This window comes from Hyperolius riggenbachi, chromosome 2, assembly GCF_040937935.1.
Source record: "Hyperolius riggenbachi isolate aHypRig1 chromosome 2, aHypRig1.pri, whole genome shotgun sequence".
Taxonomy (NCBI): domain Eukaryota; kingdom Metazoa; phylum Chordata; class Amphibia; order Anura; family Hyperoliidae; genus Hyperolius; species Hyperolius riggenbachi.
Genome location: NC_090647.1, coordinates 73,017,970 through 73,044,777, shown reverse-complemented (window position 1 = coordinate 73,044,777; position 26,808 = coordinate 73,017,970). Strand labels below are relative to the sequence as shown.

Here is a 26,808-nt window from a genome sequence, read left to right as displayed (position 1 = left end):
AAGATCTCCTTGTCAGCATACCCGCATACGCAGTACCAGCTCTCCGCTTGAATGCTGGTGGAAACAGCCGAGCATGATTGGGTGCACTCTACTGCGCAGGAACACAGGTGGTACTTGTACATTTTCAGGTGATAAAAGTGGTACAATTAGTGAAAAGATTGAAAGGCCATGGCCTAAGCAGGGCCGGCGCTACCATTAAGGCAAAGGAGGCAGCTGCCCCAGGGCCCCAGGGCTTGTAGGGGCCCCCAGTGGCTACAAGAGGAAAAAAAAAATTCAAAATCGGCCTTATAGTTTTTGAGAAAATCGATTTTAAAGTTTCAAAGGAAAAAAAAGAAAATATACACATTTAAAAACCAGCCGACTTGAATGGTTAATAGCAAATCCACCTTTAATGCTAGAAACCCTAAATTTGCAGGATATGTTAAGGAGATCATTAGGAATAAGAGGAAAAAACACTTTTTCAAAAAGACCTTATAGTTTTTGAGAAAATCGATTTTAAAGTTTAGAAGGAAAAAAAGTATACTTTTAAATGCGGTAAATGTCACTTTTAGCAGCAAACCTAACGGTAGTGTAATTTTACATGCATCAAACGAAAGCGCAATAAATTTCCTGACGGGGTTTCCAGGGGGTCCATACGCAGCCGCAGCGCTTTGGCCAGGGATCGATATACAGCCGCAATATGGCTGTATGAAGATCCCTGGCATTTTTTCCTATTTTCCCAATTTTTTTTTATGTTTAGTGTGGGAATTTTTTTTTTTTTTTAAATTATGTGGGGTCCCCCCTCCTGAAACTTTTTAACCCCTTGTCCCCCATGCAGGCTGGGATAGCCAGAATGTGGATCTCCGACCGATTGGGACTTCACACCCTGACTATACCAGCTGCAAAAAAGGTCCCCTAATGCCGATTTTTGTTCCGGGGTATATGTTGGGGAGGCCCCCAGGTTTATTTTGCCCTAGGGCCCCATTGTTGCTTAAACCGGCCCTGGGCCTAAGGGATGAAATAACATCAGGCTTGGCGTCAGCCAGGGCAGTAAAAATGGAAAATGCCTGGAATAGTTCTCTCTTTTTGCTGATATTCGCTGAAATGAAAATGTGGACAGTGCAATACATGTGTTATGTAAATAGTGCAAGTATTTCTCTACTTATATATGTGTTTCTTGTAATAATATGGCTGTCCCTGCTGCCTTAAAGTGACCAGTCCTTTACTGCTTTATAAGTAGGGACTTATGAACAATGTCTCCTTCTCCTAAGCATCAGGGCCATCAGCTTTCAGAGTAAGATTTAATGAACTGTAACCGTATAGCAGTCACATTGTACTGTATTAATAAGCAATGCTGCACGTGGGCTCCTGGACATTTTAATTAATATTCTCCCGGGCTGCATCTTCCAGACACCCCTTTTTTTGATAAGATTTGGAGCGGGGTTACCCATTTTCACGCTTAAACGTGGATTACTCTGCAGAATATCTCCCCCGCTGATCTTTTATCACAGAGTTGTGCAGCATGGCTAAAAGAAAAAGTTGTTCTTAACTTTTTTAGAGCAGATTAAGTTTAAAAAAAAAATGTCCCCTTGTTAAGTGTACTTCCTGAAGGCAAGGCGCACTGGCCGCCTTACAGAGCAGTGATGTGACTGCTTCCAGATTGGCTTGGCAGGCCCATTGTTCCAGCAGCGTAAACCAGACGCACTTATGTCCCAGCTTCTTTCATAGGCTTTTCTTCATACTAAATTAATCTTTTTTTCTGTGATAGCATTCATGATGGCTTGTTAAAAGAGCTGCCTCCTAGCAACTGCAAGCAGGTTGCCTAGCAACATAGTTCTTAGTTTTCCTAATTTTTGTGGTAGGAGTGCTGCGCATTTTTAGAAGCCGTGGAAGCTGCTGAGAGGTCCAATGGATGAGTCCAGCGGCCAGCCTGGATTAAAACGTTCATTTGTTTTCTTTACTGTTTTAAAGGACACCCGAGGCGAAAATAAACTATATAAACAATTGTATCTATCTTCCATCTCCTAAAAATGACTTTTTAAGATATTCCACAGTTTTATTTTATGTTTCAATCTACTTTTTAAGTTTTAACTGGTTTTTTTTTTTTTCGCTCAATGACACATTCATTGAAGCATGCCAGAGCTAAAAACTATGACCTATTGAGCCTTTTTATCTCTTTCCTGCTCTCAGAACCCATTTTCTGTTTTATAGTTGGAATTTCTTATCAGTGAGGGTCACACTGTAGTCACTTCCTGTCTGAGGGCTGGTGCACACCAGCGCGGTTCTGAAGCGTTTTTCAAAACGCTTGCAGGGGGAAAACTGCTGAGCTAATGGAAGTGAATGGGATGGTTCACACCAGAGCGGGTCATTTTTTCCACAAACGCAAACTTGGGGCTGCTGCAGTTTTTAAATTTCTGAGGCGTTTCTGCCTCAATGCTAAAGTATAGAAAAGTGGAAAACACTAGATCAGAGCTGTTTTCCAGGCGTTTTTTTTACAGAAGCTGTTCAGTAACAGCTGTACTGTAACAATATTTGAAATCTGCTACACAAAAACGCTCCAAAAAACACTAGGCATGTTTAGAAAACGTCTCTAAACATGCCTAGAATCGCTCTGAAAATCTGCTTCAAAAACCTCTAGCGTTTTGCAGATCTGCTAGAGGTTTGTGGTGTGCACTGGGCCTTAGTCAGGACTGAGTCAGCCACTTACATACCTGATATTTATCTCTTTCAGGAAGAGAGAAAAAAAGGAACACAGCACAGTTATTTGTGTGCTAGGCACTGTACATACACATGTCTATCTCATCATGTCACATGTCACCTCGGGTATCCTTTAGTTTAGCTACAGAGAGGGGTTGAAGGGGGTGTAATTTGAAGGACAGGCTTTACTGACAGATCAGGGTATTGCCAACATGTGACAGTTCACAAAAGCTTCCACCATGTGAGCGTATCTGTTCACTTTATAGCGTAAGCAAAATGACCAATGTTAAGCAATGTACTTTTCCTATTAGTGACAAGCTATGGTGATGTCTAGTAACCATAACAACCAATAAAATGGGTGAATTGTTTTATATGTAAAAACACTAAAGCCCCTATTATTGTTGCATTACTCTGTTTTACCGCAGGGTAGTGCAATGGCAATGCAAGGCAATGGGGCCTAGCACACTTACCATTTTGCGTCACATCGCGCCGGAAGTGCCTGATCAGCCACTGAGCGGTCATAAAGTCAACAGTGCATTAACATCGGACTTCCACGGCTAAGTAGTGTAAGACAATGGAGCAATGCAGAAACTATAAATATGTTGGCGGGGAATGAAATAACAGCATGGAACAACAGACAGGCTGGGTGCACACATAGCAGAAACGTTGGCATTGCAGAAAACGCTGCATTTTTGCCTCCAATGAAAGTATATGGGCAGCAGTAAAAAAACAAAAAACGCATATAAAACGCACATGCATTTTCTATGCGTTTTTAAAGCTGCGTTTTTAAAACCGCTGGTTTTGTTGCATAATATGCAGGAATGCTGCCAAAACGCACATAATGAAAGTCAATGGGAACGCAATGGTATGCGTTTTTCATGCATTTTCAAAGCGTTTTTATATGCGGTTTTCCAGAAAATGTTTTTTTTTTTATCGTATTTTCGCTTCCTGTTTTTTCCAAAGTGATTTGCATAAATAAAAATATAAAAACGCATGGAAAACGCCTACAAAACGCACATGCGTTTTGTATATGCAAACCGCAAACGCATTAAAACGCACGCAAAATGCATGAAAAACGCATCGCAAACGCACCAAAAAAAGCAGTAAAATGGTAAATAAAAGCCCACAAAATTAACATAAACCATGACATAAAACGCAGCCTTTCATGCTATGTCATATGTGAACCCAGCCGAATATGACGGGGAATCCCAGTGACGTACTTCCTGTCCGCTACTGCGTTCATTAATGTAGTAGCGGCTGCGCTATTGGAGTATCATGGTAGCGGTCCATCACTACCGTGCGGCTAATGAAAGCATCGACCGTTGATTAGGTACGCATGCTACTCTCCCACTAACGCGCGTATCGTGCCCAGCTGTGTCATTAAGTCGCACTACTGTATTTGAACGTGGAGGGGGCTATAACTTGCACTGTTGCAGCGCGTTGTAAATAGTAAATCAACCCCATGATGAGATAAAAATGGTAAACAAGTCCATCACCAGATCAAATCAATCACATGCTCTTCCATGAATTCTCCTTGAGGAGAATGTCTGTGGAATCACATGTAGCATAGAACCATTCTTGGGGAGATTCAGCCAGTTCCTTGGGGAATTTAGACTTTTTTTCCCACAAGCCTACAGTAAGATGGTCATGTGGTTGTACCAGCAATCTTCTCATCTTACATCATTTGTACAGGTTGCTTTATTTTTACACTATGAACATAATGTATTATATATATGAGGTCTCCATCAAAGTGTATTCAGTGCTGTTTTGATTGTACGAGGTGCTTTACGCGCCTATTAACAAGTCAGCGGCTGAGAGCCCGACTTCCAGCAGTGCCTTTGTTGCCGTGCTTCATGTCACGATTGCATGCGAGTTCCACTGATTACACATCATTTAATTGCCTGTGCATGCTCACCTATGCATTATTTATTATCACAGCCGTTGCTGGTGCTATGCTATGGAAACTTTCAGCCCGGACAGATATTGACATAACGTATGTGCACAGACAGGCAACGCCTGCAGGCTACAAGCTTCCCCCAGGGGAAAGAATGCCTCAGTCGTGCAGATTGCTTCCTCCATCAAAGAGAAGAGAAAAGTGACTGATAAGGAAAGCTGTTAAAAAAACAGATTTGAGCTTTCTAATCCCATTTATCATCCCTTTAACAGCAGAAATTGTAGAAAATGGCTATTTTACATGTGTGTTGTGGTAGAAAGCATGGTACAGGCATGTACCATGGCATGTTGTGGTAGAAAGCATGGTACTGATTAGCAACCACTTTTCAGGTCCGGTAAATAAAGATAAACAGGTTGTGTGAGATTTGCTGGAGATAACTGGCTCACCAGGTGAACCCAGGCATTTCTCAGAATTAACTGACAGAGGTTTGAGGTGCAGTAAAGCCAAATGGAGCATTAGGCAAGATCATCCTACTATTGGCCTCCTGCTGGCTCCTGCCGTATCCCGCTTCCCAGTATCTGCTGGATACCTGCTGCTTCCTGCTCTCCTGTCCCATTCTGTTCCACCACTGCTGGATACTTGCTGCTTCCTGTTCCTCCAATGCTGGATACTCAGTGCTTCCCATTCCACCACTGCTGGATACTCAGTGCTTCCTGTTCCTCCAATGCTGGATACTTACTGCTTCCTATTCCATCACTGTTGGATACTTGCTGTTTCCTGTTCCACCACTGCTAAATACTCAGTGCTTCCTGTTCCTCCAATGCTGGATACTAACTGCTTCCTGTTCCATCACTGTTGGATACTTGCTGTTTCCTGTTCCACCCTTGCTGGATACTCAGTGCTTCTTGATCCACTACTGCTGGATACTTTCTGCTTCCTGTTCCTCCATTGCTGAATACTCAGTGATTCTTGATCCATCACTGCTGGATACCTACTGCTTCCTGTTCCATCACTGTTGGATACTTGCTGCTTCCTGTTCCATCACTGTTGGATACTTTCTGCTTCCTGTTCCACCACTGCTGCATACTTGCTGCATCCTACTTTACTTCTGATGGCTGCTTTCTGTTCCACCTCTGCTGGATACTTGCTGCTTCGTGTTCCTCCACTGCTGTATACTTGCTGCTTCCTTTTCCACCACTAATGGATACTTGCTGTTTCCTGTTCCTCCACTGCTATATATTCGCTGCTTTCTGTTCCATCACTGCTAGATACTTTCTGCTTCCTGTTCCACCACTGCTTAATACTTGCTATGTTCTGCGCCTCCACTGCTGGATACTTTCTGCTTCCTGTTCCATCACTGTTGGATACTTGCTGCTTTCTGTTCCGCCACTGCTGGATTCTTGCTGCTTCCTGTTCCACTACTTTTGGATACTTGCTACTTCCTGTCCCATTCTGTTCATCCACTGCTGGATACTTGCTGCTTCCTGTTCCATTACTGCTGGATACTTGCTGCTTATTGTCCCATCCTGTTCCTCCACTGCTGGATACTTGCTGCCTCCTGTCCCATCCTGTTCCTCCACTGCTGTATACTTGCTGCTTCCTGTTCCACAACTGCTGGATACTTGCTGCTTTCTGTTCCTCCACTGCTGGATACTTGCTGCCTCCTGTCCCATCCTGTTCCTCCACTGCTGGATACATGCTATCTCCCATCCCATCCTGTTCCTCCACTGCTGTATACTTACTGCTTCCTGTTCCACAACTGCTGTATACTTGCTGCTTCCTGTTCCGTAACTGCTGGATACATGCTGCTGCCTTTCCCACCATTGCTTAATACTTGCTGTCGTCCATACACACTCAAATTACTCACCTCTCCAAAACCCCACCAGTTTTGCCTTACACTGCCGTCACAAACACCCCTGATGACTGTGTAAGGCCGAAACTGGTCGGGTTTTTGGGAAGTTTACATATGTGACAATTGCTATTTGTGTGCTTTATATTATATATGCATTTGAAGAACTGGGGTTTTGTATGCAAGGACCCACAAATGTAAAGGTGGCCACTAACAGTCCAATTTCTAGTGAAAATTTGTTTGAGCGATCAGAAATTCTGATTGGATTGGTTGTAAATAATCTCAGTTGATGGGCACAGTCGATTATGAAAGATTATAAAAATAGTCGTCTGATTGGATTTTTTTCAAACCAAAATTTGGATTTTCTTGTTGGTTCTGACAGATAGGAAGCAAAGATTGGTTTGTTGATGGTGTAGTGAGTGATTTTTCTTCCCATCAGAATTTCTGATCGCTCGAACGATTTTTTGCTAGAAATTGGACTGTTAGTGGCCACCTTTAGTGCACGTGTTTTTGAATTGTTTTGTGCTTTGGAATAAATGTTTTATTGTGGCAAATTGAAGATCTGCGCTGAGATTATTACAAAAATGACTTGTACAGTGATGATATATGTTCTATAGATTTTTGTGCTAAGGCGAAGTAACCCCGTAAGGGAATACTTATATAGGTAACAGTGCAATACATACAACCCTTAGAGAATTGCTACACATTGCAGCACTACCTTCAGTTCCTTTGAAAGTTTTCCCTTCCACAGCTGTTAAGGTTACTGTGATATGTGTTTTATATTCTCCGCCTGTCGCTGCTGCAGAACTAATGACAGAGTGATGGATGTTGCTTTACAATATATAGTGTAGAGCGGTGCTTCTCAGTATTATTACAGTACATGCTCACTTCTGGAGGCCGATGTTTACCCATTACCCCCTGCTCAGGGTACCCTTATCTCCAGGACCTCTCTACACTTATACTGTATATCTGTTGGCCCACCAGGACTGTAATAGTACATAAATGTTTCCAAACTTGGGATTGCTAATGAGATACTAATAATACTGGTGTCATAGCACTTTTTCTGATCTATCTGAATCTGTGTCCCAGAGAGAGGGGGAGGTTAGGTTAAGGTAGATGATGGGTGGAGGTTAGTGTTAGGCAGAGGAGAGGAGAAGGTTAGTGTAAGGCAGAGGAGAGAGGGAGGTTAGTTTTAGGCAGAGGAGAGGTGATGTTAGGGTTAGGGCAGAGGAGAGAAGAGGTTAGTGTTAGGCTGAGGAGAGTGGAGGTTAGTGTTAGGCTGAGGAGAGTGGAGGTTAGTGTTAGGCTGAGGAGAGTGGAAGTTAGTGTTAGGCAGAGGAGAGTGGAGGTTAGTGTTAGGCAGAGGAGAAAGGGAGGTTAGTGTTAGGCAGAGGAGAGGGGAAGGTTAGTGTTAGGAGTGGAGGGGTGTTAGGATTGGGAATGGAGAGGGAGGTTAGTGTTAGGAGAGGAGGAGGTTAGTGTTAGTGTTAGGTTAGTGAGGTAGAGGAGAGAGGAAGGCTAGTGTTAGGCAGAGGAGAGTGGGAGGTTAGTGTTAGGTAGAGGATGGGTGAATGTTAGTGTTATACCAGTAGAGGAGTAGATAAGAGGGGAGGTTAGTGTTAGGCAGAGGAGAGGTTAGTTTTAGGCAAAGAAGAGGGAGGTTAATGTAAGGCAGAGGAGAGGGGAGGTTGGTGTTAGACAGAGGAGAGGGGAGGTTAGTGTAAGGCAGAGGAGAGGGGAGGTTAGTGTTAGGTACAGGAGAGGTGAGGCTAGTGTTAGGCACAAGAGAGGTAGTTTAGTGTTTGGCAGAGGAGAGGGAGGTCAGTGTTAGGCAGAGGAGAATGGAAGTTAGTAAAGGACAGAGGAGAGAGGGAGGTTAGTGTTAGGCAGAGTAAAGGGTGAGGTTAGTGTTAAGCAGAGGAGAAGGGAGGTCAGTGTTGGGCAAAGGAGAGGGGGATGATAGCTTTGAGAGTGGAGACAGGAGATTAGTGATGGGGTTGGAGAGGGGAGGTTAGTGTTAGGCAGAGGAGAGGTGAGGTTAGTGTTGGGCACAGGAAATGGGGAGGTTAGTGTTGGACACAGGAGAGGGGGAGGTTAGTGTTGGGCACAGGAGAGGGCAAGGTTAGTGTTAGGAGTGGAGGGGGATAGTGTTGGGAATAGAGAGGGAGGATAGTGTTAGGAGAGTGGGAGGTTAGTGTTAGGTAAAGGACAGGTGTAGGTTAGTGTTAGGTAGAGGATGGGTGAATTTTAGTGTTGTACCAGTACAAGGACATAGAGATCAAAAATATTGAAGAAACTTGAAAAATGTATATGCAAAAATACATAAATTCCTTATTGAAGACAACACTTGTGCAATAATGTTCATAAAAGGTATCCTTCGAGGAACATATTCCATAGCTGAGAATGGCAAACATGCAGCAGTGATTAACATCAAGATTAGTGCAGTTGTAAATATTGAGGCGACAACGTCGACTTGTTTCGGGGTAGACCCTTCATCAGGCTTCCACTTATAGAGACAAATCTGTATAGTTAACACACGTTCATTAAAGACATCTGGATAGAATGAAGCCGGGTAAAACCACTCATCCAATTTTAAAACACAAGAACCGTACATGGCAGGAGCTGATGGAGACAATGTTTACAAAAATATTCTAAATCTGTCTCTGACTGTTCCTTTGATGTATAAGTGCTCCAGAAAACAGAGCTCAGAGAAGCTCTTTTGCATAGATAACGACTGAAGTTTCTTAACCCTTCCTGTACCAGAAACAATATTAGACTCTTTTCTTTGCAACTAATGTTCTATTCATTATCCATTCTACGCTTACAATTCATTATAAGGTTTGCTTGAACCAATAAATAGAATATATTAAATGGATGGATGAATGCAATATTATATACAATTGAAATCCATGTGTATAACAACATGGATAACATGGGATGCTGCTGTGGTTCATATCTGAGGATATTGTTTCACTCCTGCGCCTCGATTCAGTCATTGTATTTCTTAGCAATGTCAAGGGCCACTCGGGGATTAAATCTGGATCAGGTCAGGCTGGATACTGTGAAGTGTAATTGCATCAAATAACATTTTATAACCCTAATTATGTGACTGGCTTTTCTCAGCAATGCCTGACCTGAACTGCAGCAGATTGCGAGTATCGCCTCCTCCGCTGTGGGTGGGTGGAGGGAGCTGCAGATGGCGCTGACACTACAGGGTCAAGCTTGGCAATCACACAGGCCTTCATTTGTGTCTGACATGCAATTATGGGGGTCTTACATATGAGAGACCATGTCTTTGTTATAGCCTAAATCCTGGAAACATTATTGTCTATATTAATATACAATCTCTACTAGATTTCAAACTTATGAAAGGAAGCATAATGAAAATATATAGAACTACTTCACCACCAAGGGGTTTTTACCCTAACGGACCAGAGCAATTTTTACCTGTAAGTGCTGCTCCTTTTTACTGGTCAATAACTTTATCACTTCTTATCACACTTAAAGAGGAACTGTCGCGAAAATCTTAAAATTTAAAACACATACAAATAAGAAGTACATTTCTCCCAGAGTAAAATGAGCCATAAATTACTTTTCTCCTATGTTGCTGTCACTTACAGTAAGTAGTAGAAATCTGACATTGCCATTGCCAACAGATTTTGGACTAGCCCATCTTCTCATAGGGGGGGTTCTCAGGGTTTTCTTTATTTTTAAAAGCACTTAGTGAATGGCAGTTGCTCCGTCCAACTGCCAAAAAAGTGGACGGTAAGTGGGGAAGCTGGTCATTTATGGTTCATTTTACTCTGGGAGAAATGTGCTTCTTATTTGTATGTTTTAAATTTTAAGATTTTCGCTACACTTTCGCTTTAAATGATCAGAATCAGAATCAGAATCAGAATCATTTATTTCGCCAAGTACAACGGTGGGTTGTACCCGGAATTATTTTTGGCACAAGCAAGCAGGGTCGGTGATGGTACAGTAACATATGTTAAACATCGCACAAAGTTAAAACAATTACAGCAGACAACCATTTAACATTCCACAGAGTACGCATTTCCAAAAACATACTTGCATAGAACACATGACGAAAGAAAGACAAAAAAGGCCAGAGGGATCTGACCAAGAGCTAAGTCGAGCGGAGCTGCCTGCCACACTGAGCAGCGCTCACTGCTCTACCGCCCTCCAGACCCTCCCATACAATGAAAAATAGACACAGAGTCCCTTCGTCCCCATGGTTGAGAAAAACAGTCCTCAACTCCATGACAGGCCCGGCCCCACAAACTCCCAATGCAGACTTGCAATTTTGCCCCTACAGGCCCCATCACAGCAGATGGTCTGGCAGGGGGCATAGATCCGGAGGGGCTGATGATGGTGTTGTCCACTGCTGTGCTTCCATCAGCGGCGGCAGCGTGCCAGCCCCCCTGACCCGGCAGAGTAACAGCGGCAGCCTGGGCCTCCATGACTGCGACGGTGGAGCAGCTCTCAGACCCGTTACCTATTGTTGGAAGGCCACGGCGTCTCCCGTGGCAGGCGCAGCAGCGACATCCTGGTCCTCCCTGGCTGCACAAGCGGGCGGTTCTCCCTGGTGAGTGGAGCAGGGAAGGTGAAGCGGTGTGCGCGGGGGTCCGCAGCCGGCCATGTGGGCATCGGCCCGATTCCAAAAACGTGCGGCCCCTGGCGCTCCGGTGACTGGCACCTGTGTCCCGGCTGGCAGCGTCTCGCTGGAGAGTGGAGCAGGAGCGGCGTGCTTGTGGGTCTGCGGCCAGCCACTTGGGTGATGGCCCGGCCCTAAGAACGTGCGGCCCCTGGCGCTCCGGTGACTGGCGCCTGTGTCCCTGCTGGCAGCGTCTCGCTGGAGAGTGGAGCAGGAGCGGCGTGCCCGGGGGTCCGCGGCCAGCCACGTGGGTGACGGCCCGGTCCCCAGAACGAGCGGCTTCCCGTGAACGCTGGCCTGCTTCTGGTGAGCTGGGTTGCTGGCAGCGGCGGCTGATAGTGAGTGGAGCAGGAGGCGGCATACATGGGGGTCCGCAGGCAGCCACATGGGTGGTGGCCCTAACAAACGGGCGGCTACTCGTGACCGCTGGCGCTCCGGTGATCAGCGCCCGGCCTGCCTATGTCCCCTGGCGGAGAGGAATCCATCCCGCCAAGAAAAGCGGGTGGATCACGAGGGAGAAGGGGAAGAGAGGAAAAAGAGCCGGGGCCCTGTGTGCCACGGCGTCTTGCTACAGCGCCATCTTGATGCACTTGATCTGTAATGATCTGTACCTTTTTGCAACAAGTTAGGCTTTTTTTGGGGTGATATTTGTTTTCAGTAATTACTTTATTTTCTATTCATTTTAAAGGGAAAACTTGGGGAAAAAATGAAAAAATACACTATTTCTCCAATTCCATGACCTATAGTTTTAACAATAAACAATGCTGCTGTAAATAAAACCCACGCATTTTATTTGCCCGTTTGTCCTGGTTATTATTATTATGTTTAAATTATGTCCCTAGCACAATGTTTGATGTATTTTCTCTGTTTTGATTCTTTTTGCACCTGATCAACAATTACAAGCCTTTATTTGCAAAAATAACAGTAATATGCCCTCAGGACACACATAGTAAAAAAGCGTCCCTAACATAACGATTTATGTATTTTTTTTCAATGCTGTCACTTTTTTTAAATAAGTGTTTTATTTTGGTAACTATGTGGGGCAGGGAAGGAGGGATTTTTTTTTATCTGATGTATAAAGTGTAAAATATCTATTTTTTTACCACTAGATGTTCCCACACAAACTATTCTGTGTGCTTAGAACAGAGTTCAAAGCATGCAAACAGTGTTGTTACAGGAAAGAGCATTGGCTTCTTGTTGAAGCCATGATACTTCCCTTACAGGCACTTTTATTGGCTCAGGGAACACTTATTCCCCTTCACCAGTCATAGATGTGTCCTTTCTGGCGGGTACTAACGGCCGGAGTGTGCTTGCACGGCGATGGCAGCGGCGGACAACATTTTAAAATGTCCGTTTGTCTATTAACTGGGGCAAACAGGATGTTTTAAACTACATGTGGTTGGATAGTGGTTAAAGCACAGCAATTGTGAAAAATTGTAAAATTGTACAATACATATACAGTAAAATATAGTTTTTTTTATTAACATTTTTTTTATTAAAGCAAATTGCAATATTTACTATGTTGCTGTCACTTCACTTACTGGGTAGTGAAAATCAAACAGATTTGACAGGTTTTGGACTAGTTCATTTGTTCATGGGGGATTCTCAGGTGTGTTTTTATTTACAAAAGCACTTACTAAATGGCAGCTGCTCAGACCAACTGTGAAAACAGTGTGTGAACAATTAGAGAACCATGTTGTCAGATGCAATACATTGGTTACTGACTGGCCAATCATAATTGACCTTACGTGCCAGGCTTAACTTTACAAAAGAAGGTTTATGTAGAAGGTTCACTCTATGCCGGAGTTGTACCGCATCAGTATCGATGGATGTGCTGCCCTGCTGTGCCATATAGTGCTAAAAATGTACTATGCAGCTCCGACAAGCTTTTAGTCTTCTTCTTAAAGGACAACTGAGGTGACGTGACTTGATGAGATAGACATGTGTATGTACAGTGCCAAGCACACAAATAACTATGTTGTGTTCCTTTTTTTCCTCTGCCTGAAAGAGTTAAACATCAGGTATGCAAGTGAGAGTTTCTGTCCAGGTCAGGCCCGGGTCGGACTGGGTCAGACTATAGCATAACCATCACTGACAAGTAATTGCAGCCATAAAACACTTTCCTGTCAGTAAATGGCTTCTGAGAGCAGGAAAGAGATAAAAAGGGTCAATAATTCATAGATTTTAGCTCTGGCATATTTCAATGAACGTGTCATTGAACAGAGACAATAAAACAGTAAAAACTAGATTTAAATATATAATAAAACTGGGGAATATCTGAAAAAAAAAAGTATTTTAGGAGAAGGAGGATAGATACAATTGTTTTTCTCATCAGTTTATTTTCACCCTGGATGTCCTTTAAAAGAGAAGCTGTGAGGTCTTTGTTTCTTGGACCTACAGTTGAGGGAAACAATTGGAAAGGGGCTCACAACTGTTGGTCACAATACAATGTTTGTAAATTGTGTTTTGGATGTTGACTTGCATTATAGTAGTTCTGAAGTGGTCATGAACTGTAGTGGGAAAGCATCGCCTAGAGGGAAAAAAAAATATTTATGCAAATACAGTATGTCCCTTAGTGTACTGTATTTAGTGTATTGCACGTCTTGTGCATATGGTTGCCCTGCCAGTCTGGCTAACTAAAGGTGGCCACTAACTGTCCAATTTCTAGCGAATAATCGCTTGAGCGATCAGATAATTCTGATCATATGTGATGGGATTGGTTGTAAATAATCTCAGTTGATGGGCACAATCGATTAAGAACAATTATAAAAACAGTCGTCCGATTGGATTTTCGTCTAACCAAAATTTGGATTTTCTTGTCGGGTATGATAGATAGGAAGCAAAGGTTGGTTCCTTGATAGTGTAGTGAACAATTTATTTACAAACTTTCACTTTCGATCAGACTCATCGATTTTTGGCTAGAAATTGGATCGTTAGTGGCCACCTTAACACTTTGGTTCCTTATCCAGTGAAAATAAGGTAACGCCAACCGGACACTTTCTCTGTTCTTCTGCACACTAAACTCTCAAATTTGATGCAAGAATGTGAGTATCTTCTACGTTTGTGTTTCTAGTCCTCCTGTTGGGCTTTGTTGTACATATTTGCCGTGGTGTCCATGGCGGGCGATTATTGTGTGTAAGTTCTTTGTATAGATGAAGTTGGGGGATGTGTCGGAGAAAGCGCTCACTGCTGTCCCTGTGTGGAGTGCTTGGATGGGGGTTGGGTGAAGGGACCTATTCCTCAATGACCTCTGAAATGGGGGCAGGAACAGACATCTGCTCTTGACACTCTATAGACAATAGGCTGTGAACCGTGGATTGGAGATTATCAGGAGCAAAAGAACCTGACTTACTAATGTAGAGCTCGGATTCTGGCCTTACGTGCAACACGATGCACAGATCTCCTTCCTCCTACGCATTCATTTATACTGCCTATCATGGCTGGTCTCTGGAGTTCACTCCCAGAGTGAAACCAACTATGGCTGATCAATTGACAATGGACTTTTTGCACATGGATTCACAAGAATTCAACCTTCTAGAGCACCGTATCAAAGAGAATCTATTTTAAAGGAGATGGAATTTCATCCTAGTCCAAGGATATAGGACATAGCATGCTTAGCCTTCATTTCTCCCTTCCTCTTATGGGCCCATTCATACTGGGGATCGCAAAACGCTAGCGATTAGCGCTAGCAATTTGGAGCAGCAATTTTTCATGATTTGCATGTATTTTTTGCTGTGCACTTTCCCGATTTTTGAGCGATCACGATTAGCGTTTTTTTTTACATTGCAATACCAATTGCTCAGAATTTGCGAAAAGGGTGCTGCATACACCTCATTTGCGTTTACTGCGAATCGCAAGTGATCGCGGCAGTGAGATCTCTGCTATATACTTGACATCACATTAGTGCTTTTGCGATTGTCGGTGATTCGGCGATTAGCGGTCATCGGCCAGTCATCGCCCCAGTGTGGGTGGGCCCGTACAACGCTCTCTGATATGGAAAGGATACTTTTTGTTTTGCCATCTTAGAATAATACAAAATATGCAATCACTGTCTATCCTGCAGAAATATCCAATGGGTCGCTAACTTTTCCTGTTACTCTGCAGGGAAATGCTTACCGTAATCTAGCACAATTCTAATAATAAAAAGCTTTGCAAATATGAATATACGGGTGAAACTTAAAAAATTAGAACAATGTGAATAAATTTATTTATTTCAATTATTCAACTTAAGGTGAAACTGATATATGCAATCGGAACCCTTTGCAGGTGTTTTAGCTGATCAAAGTCTGACACCTTGGCCCATATGCAATTAACTTTTTCTCCTGAGTTTTCTCCTAGGTGATATTTTTAAACTTGTCAATAAAATTCCTTTTAAGCCATTTCACACTCCCATGCCCGCCTGCAGGATTTCTCAAGAGCTGCCCCCACCCTCTGGAACGCCCTTCCACCACCCATTAGACTTGCTCCCTCTTTCAACTCATTCAAGCAAGCCCTCAAAACCCACCTCTTTATGATGGCCTACCCACCTCCTACCACACAGTAACTCTCTAAGGAATATTTAACAGCCCCACCTAATGTTTCCACTCCACCCTTTAGATTGTAAGCCTCTGGCAGGGTCCTCCATTCCATTCCATTCTACAGGATCATGTGCTCCTGTCCTATGGCAGCCTGTACTTGTATTACTGGGCCTACCTAACCAGCCCATATCGCATGATCATGTATTTTGTACAATTTGCATGTATAACTTTGTTCTATGTTGTATAACCTTGTTATTTCTGTCAACCTTGTATCACTGTATATATTTATTGTCCAGCGCTGCGTAATATGTTGGCGCTTTATAAATTCAATAAATAATAATAATAAGCCAGCAGCAAGCAAAAAAAATACTCAAAATAAATTTAATAATACTTTTCACCTAAGTTTTGGTACTTTTTCCATTACAAAATGCTGAAAATCTATTTTAAACAGTTGTTGAAAAATTATCTCCTAGGAGAAAACTTAGGTGAAAAATTGAATTGCATATGGCCCTTTGAGCCTAGAATATTGAACACAATATTCTAATGGTCTGAGATTTTGATTTTGAGGTTTTCATAAGCTATAATCATCAACATTATAACAAATAAAGGCGTGAAATATTTTGCTTTGAATGTAATCAGTCTATTTCATGGATATGTTTCACCTTTTAAGTTGAATTACAGAAATAAATAGACTTTTGCGCGATATTTAAATTTTCCGATTTTCACCTGTATAGAAAGGTATAAAAGGTTTAGCAAACAGAAATGTAGAATAATAAACCATGTGACAATGCATTTTAATGATCAACTTTCCTTAATATAACATAATCAGCACAATTGCTCATTTTTTAAATCTTCTATTTAGAATACATTTTCAACACTTTACGACACATATGCAATGCACTTCTTCTCCTGGATTTTCACATAAGTGATATTTTGACACCTTGTCATGAAATGCATTTTAAAACACCAGCAAATATGAAAATACTCAAAATAATATTGATAGTACTTTTCAGCAACCTTTGGGTACTTTTGTAATTGTCACATGCTGAAAAGTCATTTTACAGAGAACTAAGATGCAAATTATCTCCTAGGAGATAACTCAGGAGAAAACGTTAATTGTATATCGGCCTACAATTGAAAAAGTACCAAAAAGTAGGTGGAAAAGTACTATCAAATCTATTTTAAGTACCCGGATGATATGGGGCTCCAGTCAATCTTACTATACGGACGACTTGCTGGGGCAATCACCTGAGTACCCGCGAGAATGGACACATCTATGACTGGTGGAGGGGAACAAGTGTTCCCTGAGCCAATCAAAGCACCTGTAAGGGAAGGATCATGGCTTCAACAAGAAGCCAATGCTCTTTCCTGTAACAACACTGTTTGCGTGCTTTGAACTCTGTTCTTCGCACACAGGCTGGGGTGGCTGACAGAATAGAGTGTCCGTTTCCAGACCAGGGCCCAGACGCAATTCACTTTTTCACCTGAGTTTAGGCCTAGACGATAATTTTTCATTTTCTATTAAATTAACTTTCCAGCACTCTGCAATTGAAAAAGTACCAAAAATTAGGTAACAGAGAACTATCAAAACTATTTTGAGTATTTTCTTGCTCGCTGGGGGTTTAAAAGGCATTTTATTTACAAGTTTAAAAATATCACCTAGGAGAAAACTCAGGAGAAAAACAAAAACAGATTGCATATGGGCCAAGGAGCTTTTTGCTCCCAAAAGCAGATGTCATCTTAAAGGAAACCTAAACTTAGAAGGATAAGGCTTTTTCCTCTTAAAATAATACCAGTTGCCTGACTCTCCTGCTGATCCTGTGTCTCTAATACTTTTAGCCACAGCCAAGCATGCAGATCAGGTGCTCCTCTGACTGAAGTCAGACTGGATTATCTACATGCTTGTTTCAGGTGTGTGATTCAAACACCACTACAGCCAAACAGCTCAGCAGGACTGCCAGGCAACTGGTATTGTTTAAATAGAAACCTCCATATCCCTCTCAGTTAAGGTTCCCTTTAATATAGATTTAAAATTCCTAAGCGTTGGCAGTGATGAAATACCTTTTATGTTACATACTTTCAATCAACAAGAGGAGGAGTCAGTGGAATTATAAATTGAGGAGTCGGAATCAAAGTATTTTTTGTACCGACTCCACAGCCCTATTTGATTCAGCAGCAGGGCCGGATTTACCATAAGGCACTATAGGCACGTGCCTACAGGCGCCTGATGATGGAGAGGCAGCTCACTCCACTCCCCTAATGCCTCCCTCCTTCCCTATGCAGAGTCCTGAGTGGAGGGTAAATGAGAGTTTAGTCCCAAGGCTCTTGGCATTCCACTAACAAGATCCCCCTTCTGTCAGGGCACCACTAGCTACTTAATACTGAGGGTACTTCTGGCTACCCAATCCTAAGGGACACTTGTAGCTCCCTATGACAGGTAAGGGAGAAGTGACAGCTGGGACAGCCAGCAGACTTGTGGTGTGGTTCATCGGGGGTTAGTAGGTTCATGGAGGGCGACGTTTAGGGTGCCAGGACATCTGCAGCACGGTGGCGTAGTGGTTAGCTCTCTCGCCTTGCAGCGCTGGGTCCCTGGTTTGAATTCCAGCCAGGGCACTATCTGCAAAGAGTTTGTATGTTCTCTCCGTGTCTGTGTGGGTTTCCTCCGGGCACTCCGGTTTCCTCCCACATTCCAAAAACATACGGATAAGTTAATTGGCTCCCCCTAAAAAAAAAAAAAATTGGCCCTAGACTACAGTACTTACACTACATAATATAGACATATGGCAATGGTAGGGATTAGATTGTGAGCTCCTTTGAGGGACAGATAGTGACAAGATATATATATATATACACTGTACAGCGCTGCATAATGTGTCGGCGCTATATAAATACTAAATAATAATAATAATAATCTGTGCCTATAGGCTTCTGTGATGTAAATCCGGGCCTGTTCAGCAGTGTGCTCAATAAATTTTGTTTGAATTTATTTTATATATTGTACAGCCTGATTTTTTTCTTAATAGTAGCTCAAGCATGTACAGCTTCCCATCGCAGTCTGTAGAAGGCAGGGCTGCACTCTGAGCCAATCATGTTCTATAGAACTGCACAGTACTTTTAGCTTAGGTTGATTACTGGAGGGTGATGTCATGTAGTTACTATCTTATCAACAGAGGACGGACTTCCTGTGATGTTCACAAAATGAGATGCGGTGGTGAGAGAAGCAATTTAGAACTTGTCTTGGCCCTTTGTAATTTAACAGAAATCATAATAGTGATAACCTCCAATCATAATGGAGTAACCTTCTCATTTAATGGTTTTGCTGCTGTCTTCCTCCTATTTGAGTAATTGATTTCCTTCTGTTTTGCAGGAGTTCAGGTCTTATTATCAAGGCTTTAGGAACAGCAGCAAAGTGGAGCCAGACACATGTCCTGGCTTCATGGGCTTGAAGGATGACTTCGGACACCGCTTCGGACACCTGTACGCAGACAGCGCTAATACCAACTTAAGTGCAATTGTACCGTGGACCATCCTACGGAAGCCCACCATGGATAAAGTCAATGCCAGAAAGGGTGACTCAGACAAAGATACCTCGGAGGAGACCGGCAGCACCAGCGGTGAATCAGAAGAAAGCACAAATTCTGACAACGAGTTGGATTTATCAGGGCGGCTGGTGGCCGAAACTTGCCATGTCACCAAGACACACAGACAGCTCTGTCGCTCTCCTTGTATTGAGCCATACATTCTAAAGCGGAACGAGATACTTCAGGACCTTAAAAACGAGGATGATCCGGCGGAAGCTAAGGAAATCAAGAAACCTCCTGACGTGGCCAAGGAATACCAAACTAAACTTGACTTTGCACTTAAACTGGGATACTCGGAAGAACAAGTCCTACTTGTCCTCAACAAGTTAGGTACTAACGCTTTAATTAATGACATTTTGGGGGAGCTGGTGAAACTGGGCAGCAAAAGTGACAGTGAACAGAACGGCGGAGGAGGAAGTTGCACAATCACACGGGAACCTTCCTCCTTTGAATCTCAGAGGTCGGAATCCCCTTTTCACCAGGAGGTGGTAGATGACAGTGACAACCTGAAACCTATTGTGATTGATGGTAGTAATGTTGCCATGAGGTAAGTTGTCCTATGAAGGCTAGATGGTGGGCGGCTATGGGCTCCCCACTCACCCAACCTTATGCCATCTGTGTTGGAAAGAAAATGTATTGTGTTTTTTTTTAAATTTGAATTCTCTTTAGCGTTAATCTTAATCTGCTAATTACGATTACGCAAAATTTTGCATACATTTTTGCTATTACGGCCCTACATAATTACGATTTGGACATTCAATTGATATCATGTAATCCATTCATAATGTTGTGCAATTTTTGCGTAATTTTGTGCAGACTTTAGCTGTTAATAGCAAAGCCCCCATACATGTACATATGTTAAAGAACAAGTGACACCCATGCTAACCTAGAAATAAAAAACATATATATAAGTAGATAAATACTAGTTCTACTTCCATAACAGATGTATCGCATTGTACACGTTATGATTCCTGTGAATTTTATAAAGGAAAAGAAGAGAATCCTATTCTAGACAGTTTCCATCTTGGTTACCTTTAAATGAAGCTAATCCTGACATCATTTCCTCCCTCACTCTTTTTTCCTCCTCTTGCTAATTGTGGATTCGTTACCCGCCCTCCTTCCAGAGTCTTCAGACACTCCCACTGAGGTCTTTACTAGGAAGTGCACTGTCTTATGTCATTAGAAGGAGATGGAATTAAGGGGATGATCATGAGGAGGAATACATTATAGATAAAAAAGACCCCCAGCATGCAACTGTTTTGCCAGCCAATGGCAATGGCAATTAAAGGGCCAGTGCTCCTAAGGCATGTGATAACTCCAAACCATAACAGCAGAAAAAGTTTTGAAAGTTTTGAATGCAGGATTAGCATCTTTATCACTTAATACATTCAGACTAGTTGCTGTTGAAATTTGATTTTTATGGTGACAATCCCGCTTTAAGGGAAATAGTAGGAAGGCAAAACAATAATTTTTCAAAAAGACCTCATAGTTTTTGAGAAAATCTAATATAAATCTGAAATGTAAACCCGGAAAAATGACAGTTTAAAAAAAAAAACATTTTTCCTTATTAGCATTTTTAATATCAAGTTTCTTAAAAACTACAAGGTCTTTTTGAACAATTCTTTTTTTTCTTGTTGCCTTTTCCCCACTATTCCCCTTAACATACCTAGCAACAACGACATCATGTATTGGGCCTTTGCTATTAACCATTAAATTCAGCACAAAATTACATGAAATTTTGAAAGAACGGTCCCTGATTGCGTTTACATACAAAATTATTTACAATTTGCAAATTATGATGCGAAATTATGTGAAATTCTCTTTGTTGATTCAACTATTGGAATATGAAAAATGTATTATTTGAGAGAAATCGGTGGTATTTACCACTTGCAGCCATTAGGTGGTGTGGTCTGTAATGCGTTACAAAAGATGTCAGTGCTGTATAAATGCATAATAATCATTAGCCAGCACATGCTGGGGAGCTCTCTCTACTAGACTCTTGTGCTGTGTTAATGCCAGCCATATTTATTCTGGCAAAGTTTTTCTGAACAGTTCTTTCTTTCAGCCTTGGTGAGGTTTTTGTTGCTATCCAGCACCACAATTAACAAAATGTAGACTAGGTACTGCTCTTAAAGAGAATCTGTACTCTAAAATTCTTACAATAAAAAGCATACCATTCTATTCATTATTTTCTCCTGGGTCCCTCTGTGCTGTTTCTGCCACTCTCTGCTGCAATCCTGGCTTGTAATTGCCATTTTTATGCAGTGTTTACAAAAAAAAGACATAGCAAGTGATAGGCTGAGAGTAGCTCAGTGTGTGAGTCATACAGAGTGTGCAGGGGGCCTGGAGAGGTTGTGTATAGCTTCTATCCAATCACAAGCAGCCCTGCACATTCCAGCCTGGGTGCCTCAGCCCAACAGAGTCGATAGAGGAGATAATATTAGATCATATAACAGAGATAATACAGCCACTGTGCAACTAGGAAAGGCTGCAGTAAGACAGAGCACATTAGAACAGGTATAGGAACTTATAGGATAGAAGAAATAAGGCTCAAAATGTTGTTACAGAGTTTCTTTAAAGCGGGATTGTCAGCCACAAAATTAAATTCCATTTACCCACTGTTCTGTGTTTATTATGTAGTCTGCATCCTGAGCCAGCATTGTAAGCATTCCAATATACAGTAATTATTAATGTTTCTGCTGCAATGAATCTTATCTCTGTCAGCCTGGATCCATTTTGGTATATTGCAGAGGAGAAGGAAGCTTGTTATCTCCCCTCCCATATTCCGGCTCCTCACTTATTGGCTGTGGGAAGTCCAGTGTGACAGGATGAGGCTGAGAAGGGAAATACACCTCAACCCTTTGCAACAGCTGTTGAAATACAATCTATGCTGTGCTCACATGTGTTTACAAAGCAGGCTAGATATGACACTGCAGTTTCTAGGAGAAAAAAGACTAAGGGAGGAAATGACATCAGGATTGGCTTTAGTCAGAGGCAATAAAGGTGGAAAATGCCTGGAACAGTTTTCTCTTTATTTACTATATAAAATTCACTGAAATCAAAGCGTGGACATTGCAATACATACTGTAGGTTATGTAAATATAACAAGTATTTATCTACTTATATATGTATTTTTCATGGGAATGTATAGCTGTCCCTGCTGCTTTAAAGTAATACTTAAACGTAAAAAAAATGATTTTAACTTACCTGGGGCTTCTTCCAGCTCCTTCGGCCAGCAGCAGCGACCCCGCAATGCTGGCCGGTCACCGACTTGGAGGTTGAGCCGCGCACACCCTGACCGCGGATAATTCCTTATCTTAGTAGCTAAGCATTGCTGGGGACTAGAGCTTGAACTTTACAGACAGGAAGTTTTGAATCCGGGTAATACCATTTATTGGCTTATTTAAAACAAAAACAAAACACAACCCAGTAAGCTTTCAGCTCATAAGACTTCAGTAGACGGTATTCCTGTTAACGGACAATGTGAGAACATACAATCAGAAGGAGGTAGAGAGATTATTTTGCAAATATTAGGGTCATCCAGATACATTTATTACAAGGGATCTTGCAAGGATTGTGAAGTATTTATGGCATGTAGATAAGACACTTGGGGTTGATTCACTAAACTGCGTTAGTGCGTAGCGTGTGAGCGCTATACACAACACACACGCTATTCACTTTACGCGCGCTAAGTATGTGCGCGGTTGTTACACGTGCTAATGCTGGCATGTGGTCGGTAGCGCACGGTATTGACTTTACGGACGCAAGTGTGTGCGCGTAACTTTTTACACGCGTAATTGTGTTAGTTGGCATTCATTAATATATTTTAGTTATGTATTATTTTATTTATTTGTCCCTCCAAGTGCTGACGAATATATGTACTCACCCTGGAAGACCGTCAAATTTAATTACACACGGCGCATAACGCATTACGCACGCAATCATGGGCTATAACCATCAGTTACGCCATATTACTCCACGCTAAGTAACATTTGTGCGGTATAGCATAATGCTCCTATTGCGCGCGCCTTGCATTGTTTTTTTACGGACGTAACTTTTCTGCGTGCGTGTAGCGCAACACACTAGACGTGCGGAAAAGTTACGTCCGTAAAAAAAAATAACAGAGTTTAGTGAATCAACCCCTTGGTTTACTAAGGGGCACTTGTCAGGTTCCAGATCGGATCCATGTCAAACGGATCCAGTATTCTGAAAAACTGATCCGTTTGACACGGATCTGATCTGGATGGTAGGGCACGTTCCGGGCCGCGCGCACGTCGATCGCGTCACATCGCTGCTCACCTCTCACCGCCAACGCTCATCCCGCTGCTTGTCCCTCCTCTCGCCGCTTGGTCCTTCCACAGCCTAGAGGCCAGCAGAAGCGTGGCTCTCAATAGGCTGCAACAGCCCAATTCTGCCAAGCAACAGGAAGAATTTTCATTGGTTCAACATGAACCAATGGGAATTCTCTCTGTTGCTGAGGATTCCCACTGGTCTATACTGCAGCCCAATGGAGAATCCCCATGCTTCTCTAGGCTTCCGGGCTCCATAGAATGGACCGAGCGGCGGTGATGGACGGCGGGATGCGCGAGTATGACGTCACGATGGCGATGCGGATGCGGCGACAATCCTAGTGAGAGCAGACAGTGTCCGTACTCATAGGCTTGCAATGGACACGTTTTCCCATCCAGTCCAGGAAAATGTGCCAAATCCGGACCCTCCGCAACGTTTTAGTCCGTACAACACGGATCCGTGTGTGATCCGTGTTTCTGCATGAGTGGAAGCGTGTCCTATCTTTAACAAAGGATCTGCTTCCAGCGTTCCTGCAGAGCTTTACGTATCCCACAGATACGTTTTTAAAACAAGTGTGAACCGGCCCTTAACGCCTGCATAGACTCAGGCTGGCATGGAGAATTTTTTACAGGCCCTATCGTTTTCAGTGTAACTGTGTGTTACTGAGCGGGAGCGGGAGGGGGGGCGGCACTCAGAGGCGCACAGTGATTCCTGGGGAGGAGCCAGTGCCTGAGTGTAGCGTCGCCACTGAGCGCTGTGCTCCCGGTATAGCAGTGCCACTAGCACATCTCCTCCTGGATAATATTCCGCATGTTGCATTCCAATGATCTGCCGACAGCGGTTTCTGCTTGTGGAGAGACGCATCGCACGAGGCAGCATGTGGCATACATCTCCACAACAAAGACAAGGAGATACGTTTAACTGGAATGGGAGACTGGCATCTCCAATAGTGGCCAAAAGGGTCACATTTCTGTTTTGTTCAGTTCGTGGCTTTGATGTTGTATTTTCTGAAGAAATCATAATTTTTCACGATCTGCCCCTTCACCCTCCACTTTCATGATTTCTGGAGCTTCCAGAGCGCCATCAAAGCGAAAGTCATTGATGTGCTAATGAGTTTGGGGCTGTGTGAGAGAAGATGAAAAGAGGAACAGCTAATGAGATGTTTATTAAACTCTGATTAAATTGATGCAGTTTACCCAAACAAGCGGGATGAGTTAAACCTGATATAAAACGCACGGCTAAGTAATTAATGCACAGCGTGAAATGCCATTTACACACGTCTCCCTTTTGTTTTGTGATGTGCACTTTGTCGTGAAGTAAAGCGATGTGATACATTGGCTTGGGCCTGTATCCAGGAGCGGATTTACATCGTGGAAGGCGGTACGTGCGAATATAACCCACTGACTTGCCATACAGCTGCAGCAGGGACAGCCATACTATCCCAGGAAATAAAAAAACACATATATAAGTAGATAAATACTTGTTCTACTTACATAACACATATATTGTACTGTCCACATTTTGATTTCAGTGAATTTTACATAGTAAATAGAAAAAAAACAGTTTCAGGCATTTTCCATCTTTACTGCCTCTTACTGAGAGGATCTCCGAGCCCCTCTCATGGGCATGGCTTTAAGACAGACTACTTCCAACAAAGTCGTGCTATGACCCCTCTGGAGAAGCCTCTTGCAATGGCCATGCGTGTCACTTCCTTCTCCTGCTTCATTCAGTGATGCACTTCTCTAACTGAGAAGACAGGGGTGACCTGGAAGTTATAACATAGTCAAGAAGGCAGCCGCAATTTTTAAATTGAAATCGAACTAAAACTATTTGGTGTAGAACAGCGATTCAGGCATCAAATGAAAGAGGAGAGCACAAGCTACAGAAAGGTATGCATCTTAAAGTACTTGGCAGTACTGGTCGGAGTCTTAAAGGCATGCCCATGAGAGGTGCTCGGAGTTCCTTGAAGCCAATCCTGATATTTTTTCATCCCTTACTGTTTTTTTTCTCCTAGAAACTGTATTATCATATTTAGCTTGCTTTGTAAACACATGTTAGCACAGCATAGATCGTATTTCAGAATCAGAATCACTTTTATTCACCAAGTACGCTGTTGGCGCCCCGGAATTGGTTGTGGTACACATGGCAATGGCAGAGAGCAAAAGACATAAGACATACATACATACATACATTACAGTTGAATAAGCATAGCATTGGTGCAGAGTGCATTGTTACATGCAAGGCGGCGAGGTCAAAGGTCAATGATGGCGACTGGAGAACTGAGTTGAACATGGACTAAACTGTAGAGGCCCAGGTGGGAGGAGTGTTCAGTAGGAGGACTGCCTGGGGAAAAAGGTGTTTCTACGCCTCGTGGTTCTGGAGCGGACTAATCTGAAGCGTCGACCCGATTGGAGGGGCTCAAAGAAGTGGCTTCCTGGGTGGGAGGGGTCCTGGGAGATCCTGCTGGCTCTTTTCATCATTCTGGCTGAGTGGAGGAGGTCGAGAGGGGGTAGAGGTGTGCCAATGATCTTCTCTGCAGCGCTAATTACTCTCTGAAGTTTATACTTGTCGCTAGCGTTGGCTCCCGTATACCAGACAATGATGGAGGAGCAGAGGATGGACTCAACTGTTGCGGAGTAGAAGCTGGTGAGCAGATCACGCGGGGTGCCGAATTTCTTCAGCTGGCGCAGAAAAAATAGCCTCATCTGAGCATTCTTCTGGATTCTGGTGGTATTTTGCCCCCATCTAAGGTCACTGGTTATGGTGGTGCTTAGGAACCAAACACTTGGTGCCCTGGAGACTTCAGTCTCTCCAATGAGGACTGGTGGAAGGGCAGGAGGGTGTTTTCTGAAGTCTACAATTAGTTTGACAGTCTTGGATGCATTGAGAACGAGATTATTTTGCTTGCACCAGTCACAGATCCTCTCAATCTCGCTGTGATAAGCTTGCTCTTCGTTGCTGCTGATGAGACAGATGATAGTTGTGTCATCCGCAAATTTCATGATCTTGACAGAGTCAGCAGTTGAGGTGCAATTGTTAGTGTAGAGGGAAAACAGAAGTGGGGACAGTACGCACCCCTGCGGTGCCCCTATGTTGGTGGTTCTCACACTGGAGGAGCAGTTACCAAGCTTGACTTGCTGTGTTCTGTTCGTGAGGAAGTCCCCGACCCACCTGCTGAGGGGTTACACAAGGTTGTTGAGCAGGATGTCTGGGCGAATGGTGTTGAAGGCCGAGCTAAAGTCCAAGAGCAGGATTCTGGCATAGGAGCCAGGTCTGTCCAGGTGCTCCGTGATATACGCCAGGCTGACATTGATTGCATCCTCAACTGACCTGTTCGCCCTATACGC

The 26,808-nt window shown here is 43.0% G+C and overlaps 1 protein-coding gene across 1 annotated transcript in view; it reads left to right on the top strand.

Moving 5' to 3' along the window:
* Positions 1-26,808, top strand: part of ZC3H12C (zinc finger CCCH-type containing 12C) — a 106,344-nt gene that overhangs the window by 37,259 nt on the left and 42,277 nt on the right. Inside the window, exon 2 of the mRNA XM_068264979.1 lies at positions 18,958-19,718. Within this exon, the coding sequence (XP_068121080.1) occupies positions 18,958-19,718 (761 nt within the window). The remainder of the gene's footprint in view (positions 1-18,957; positions 19,719-26,808) is intronic.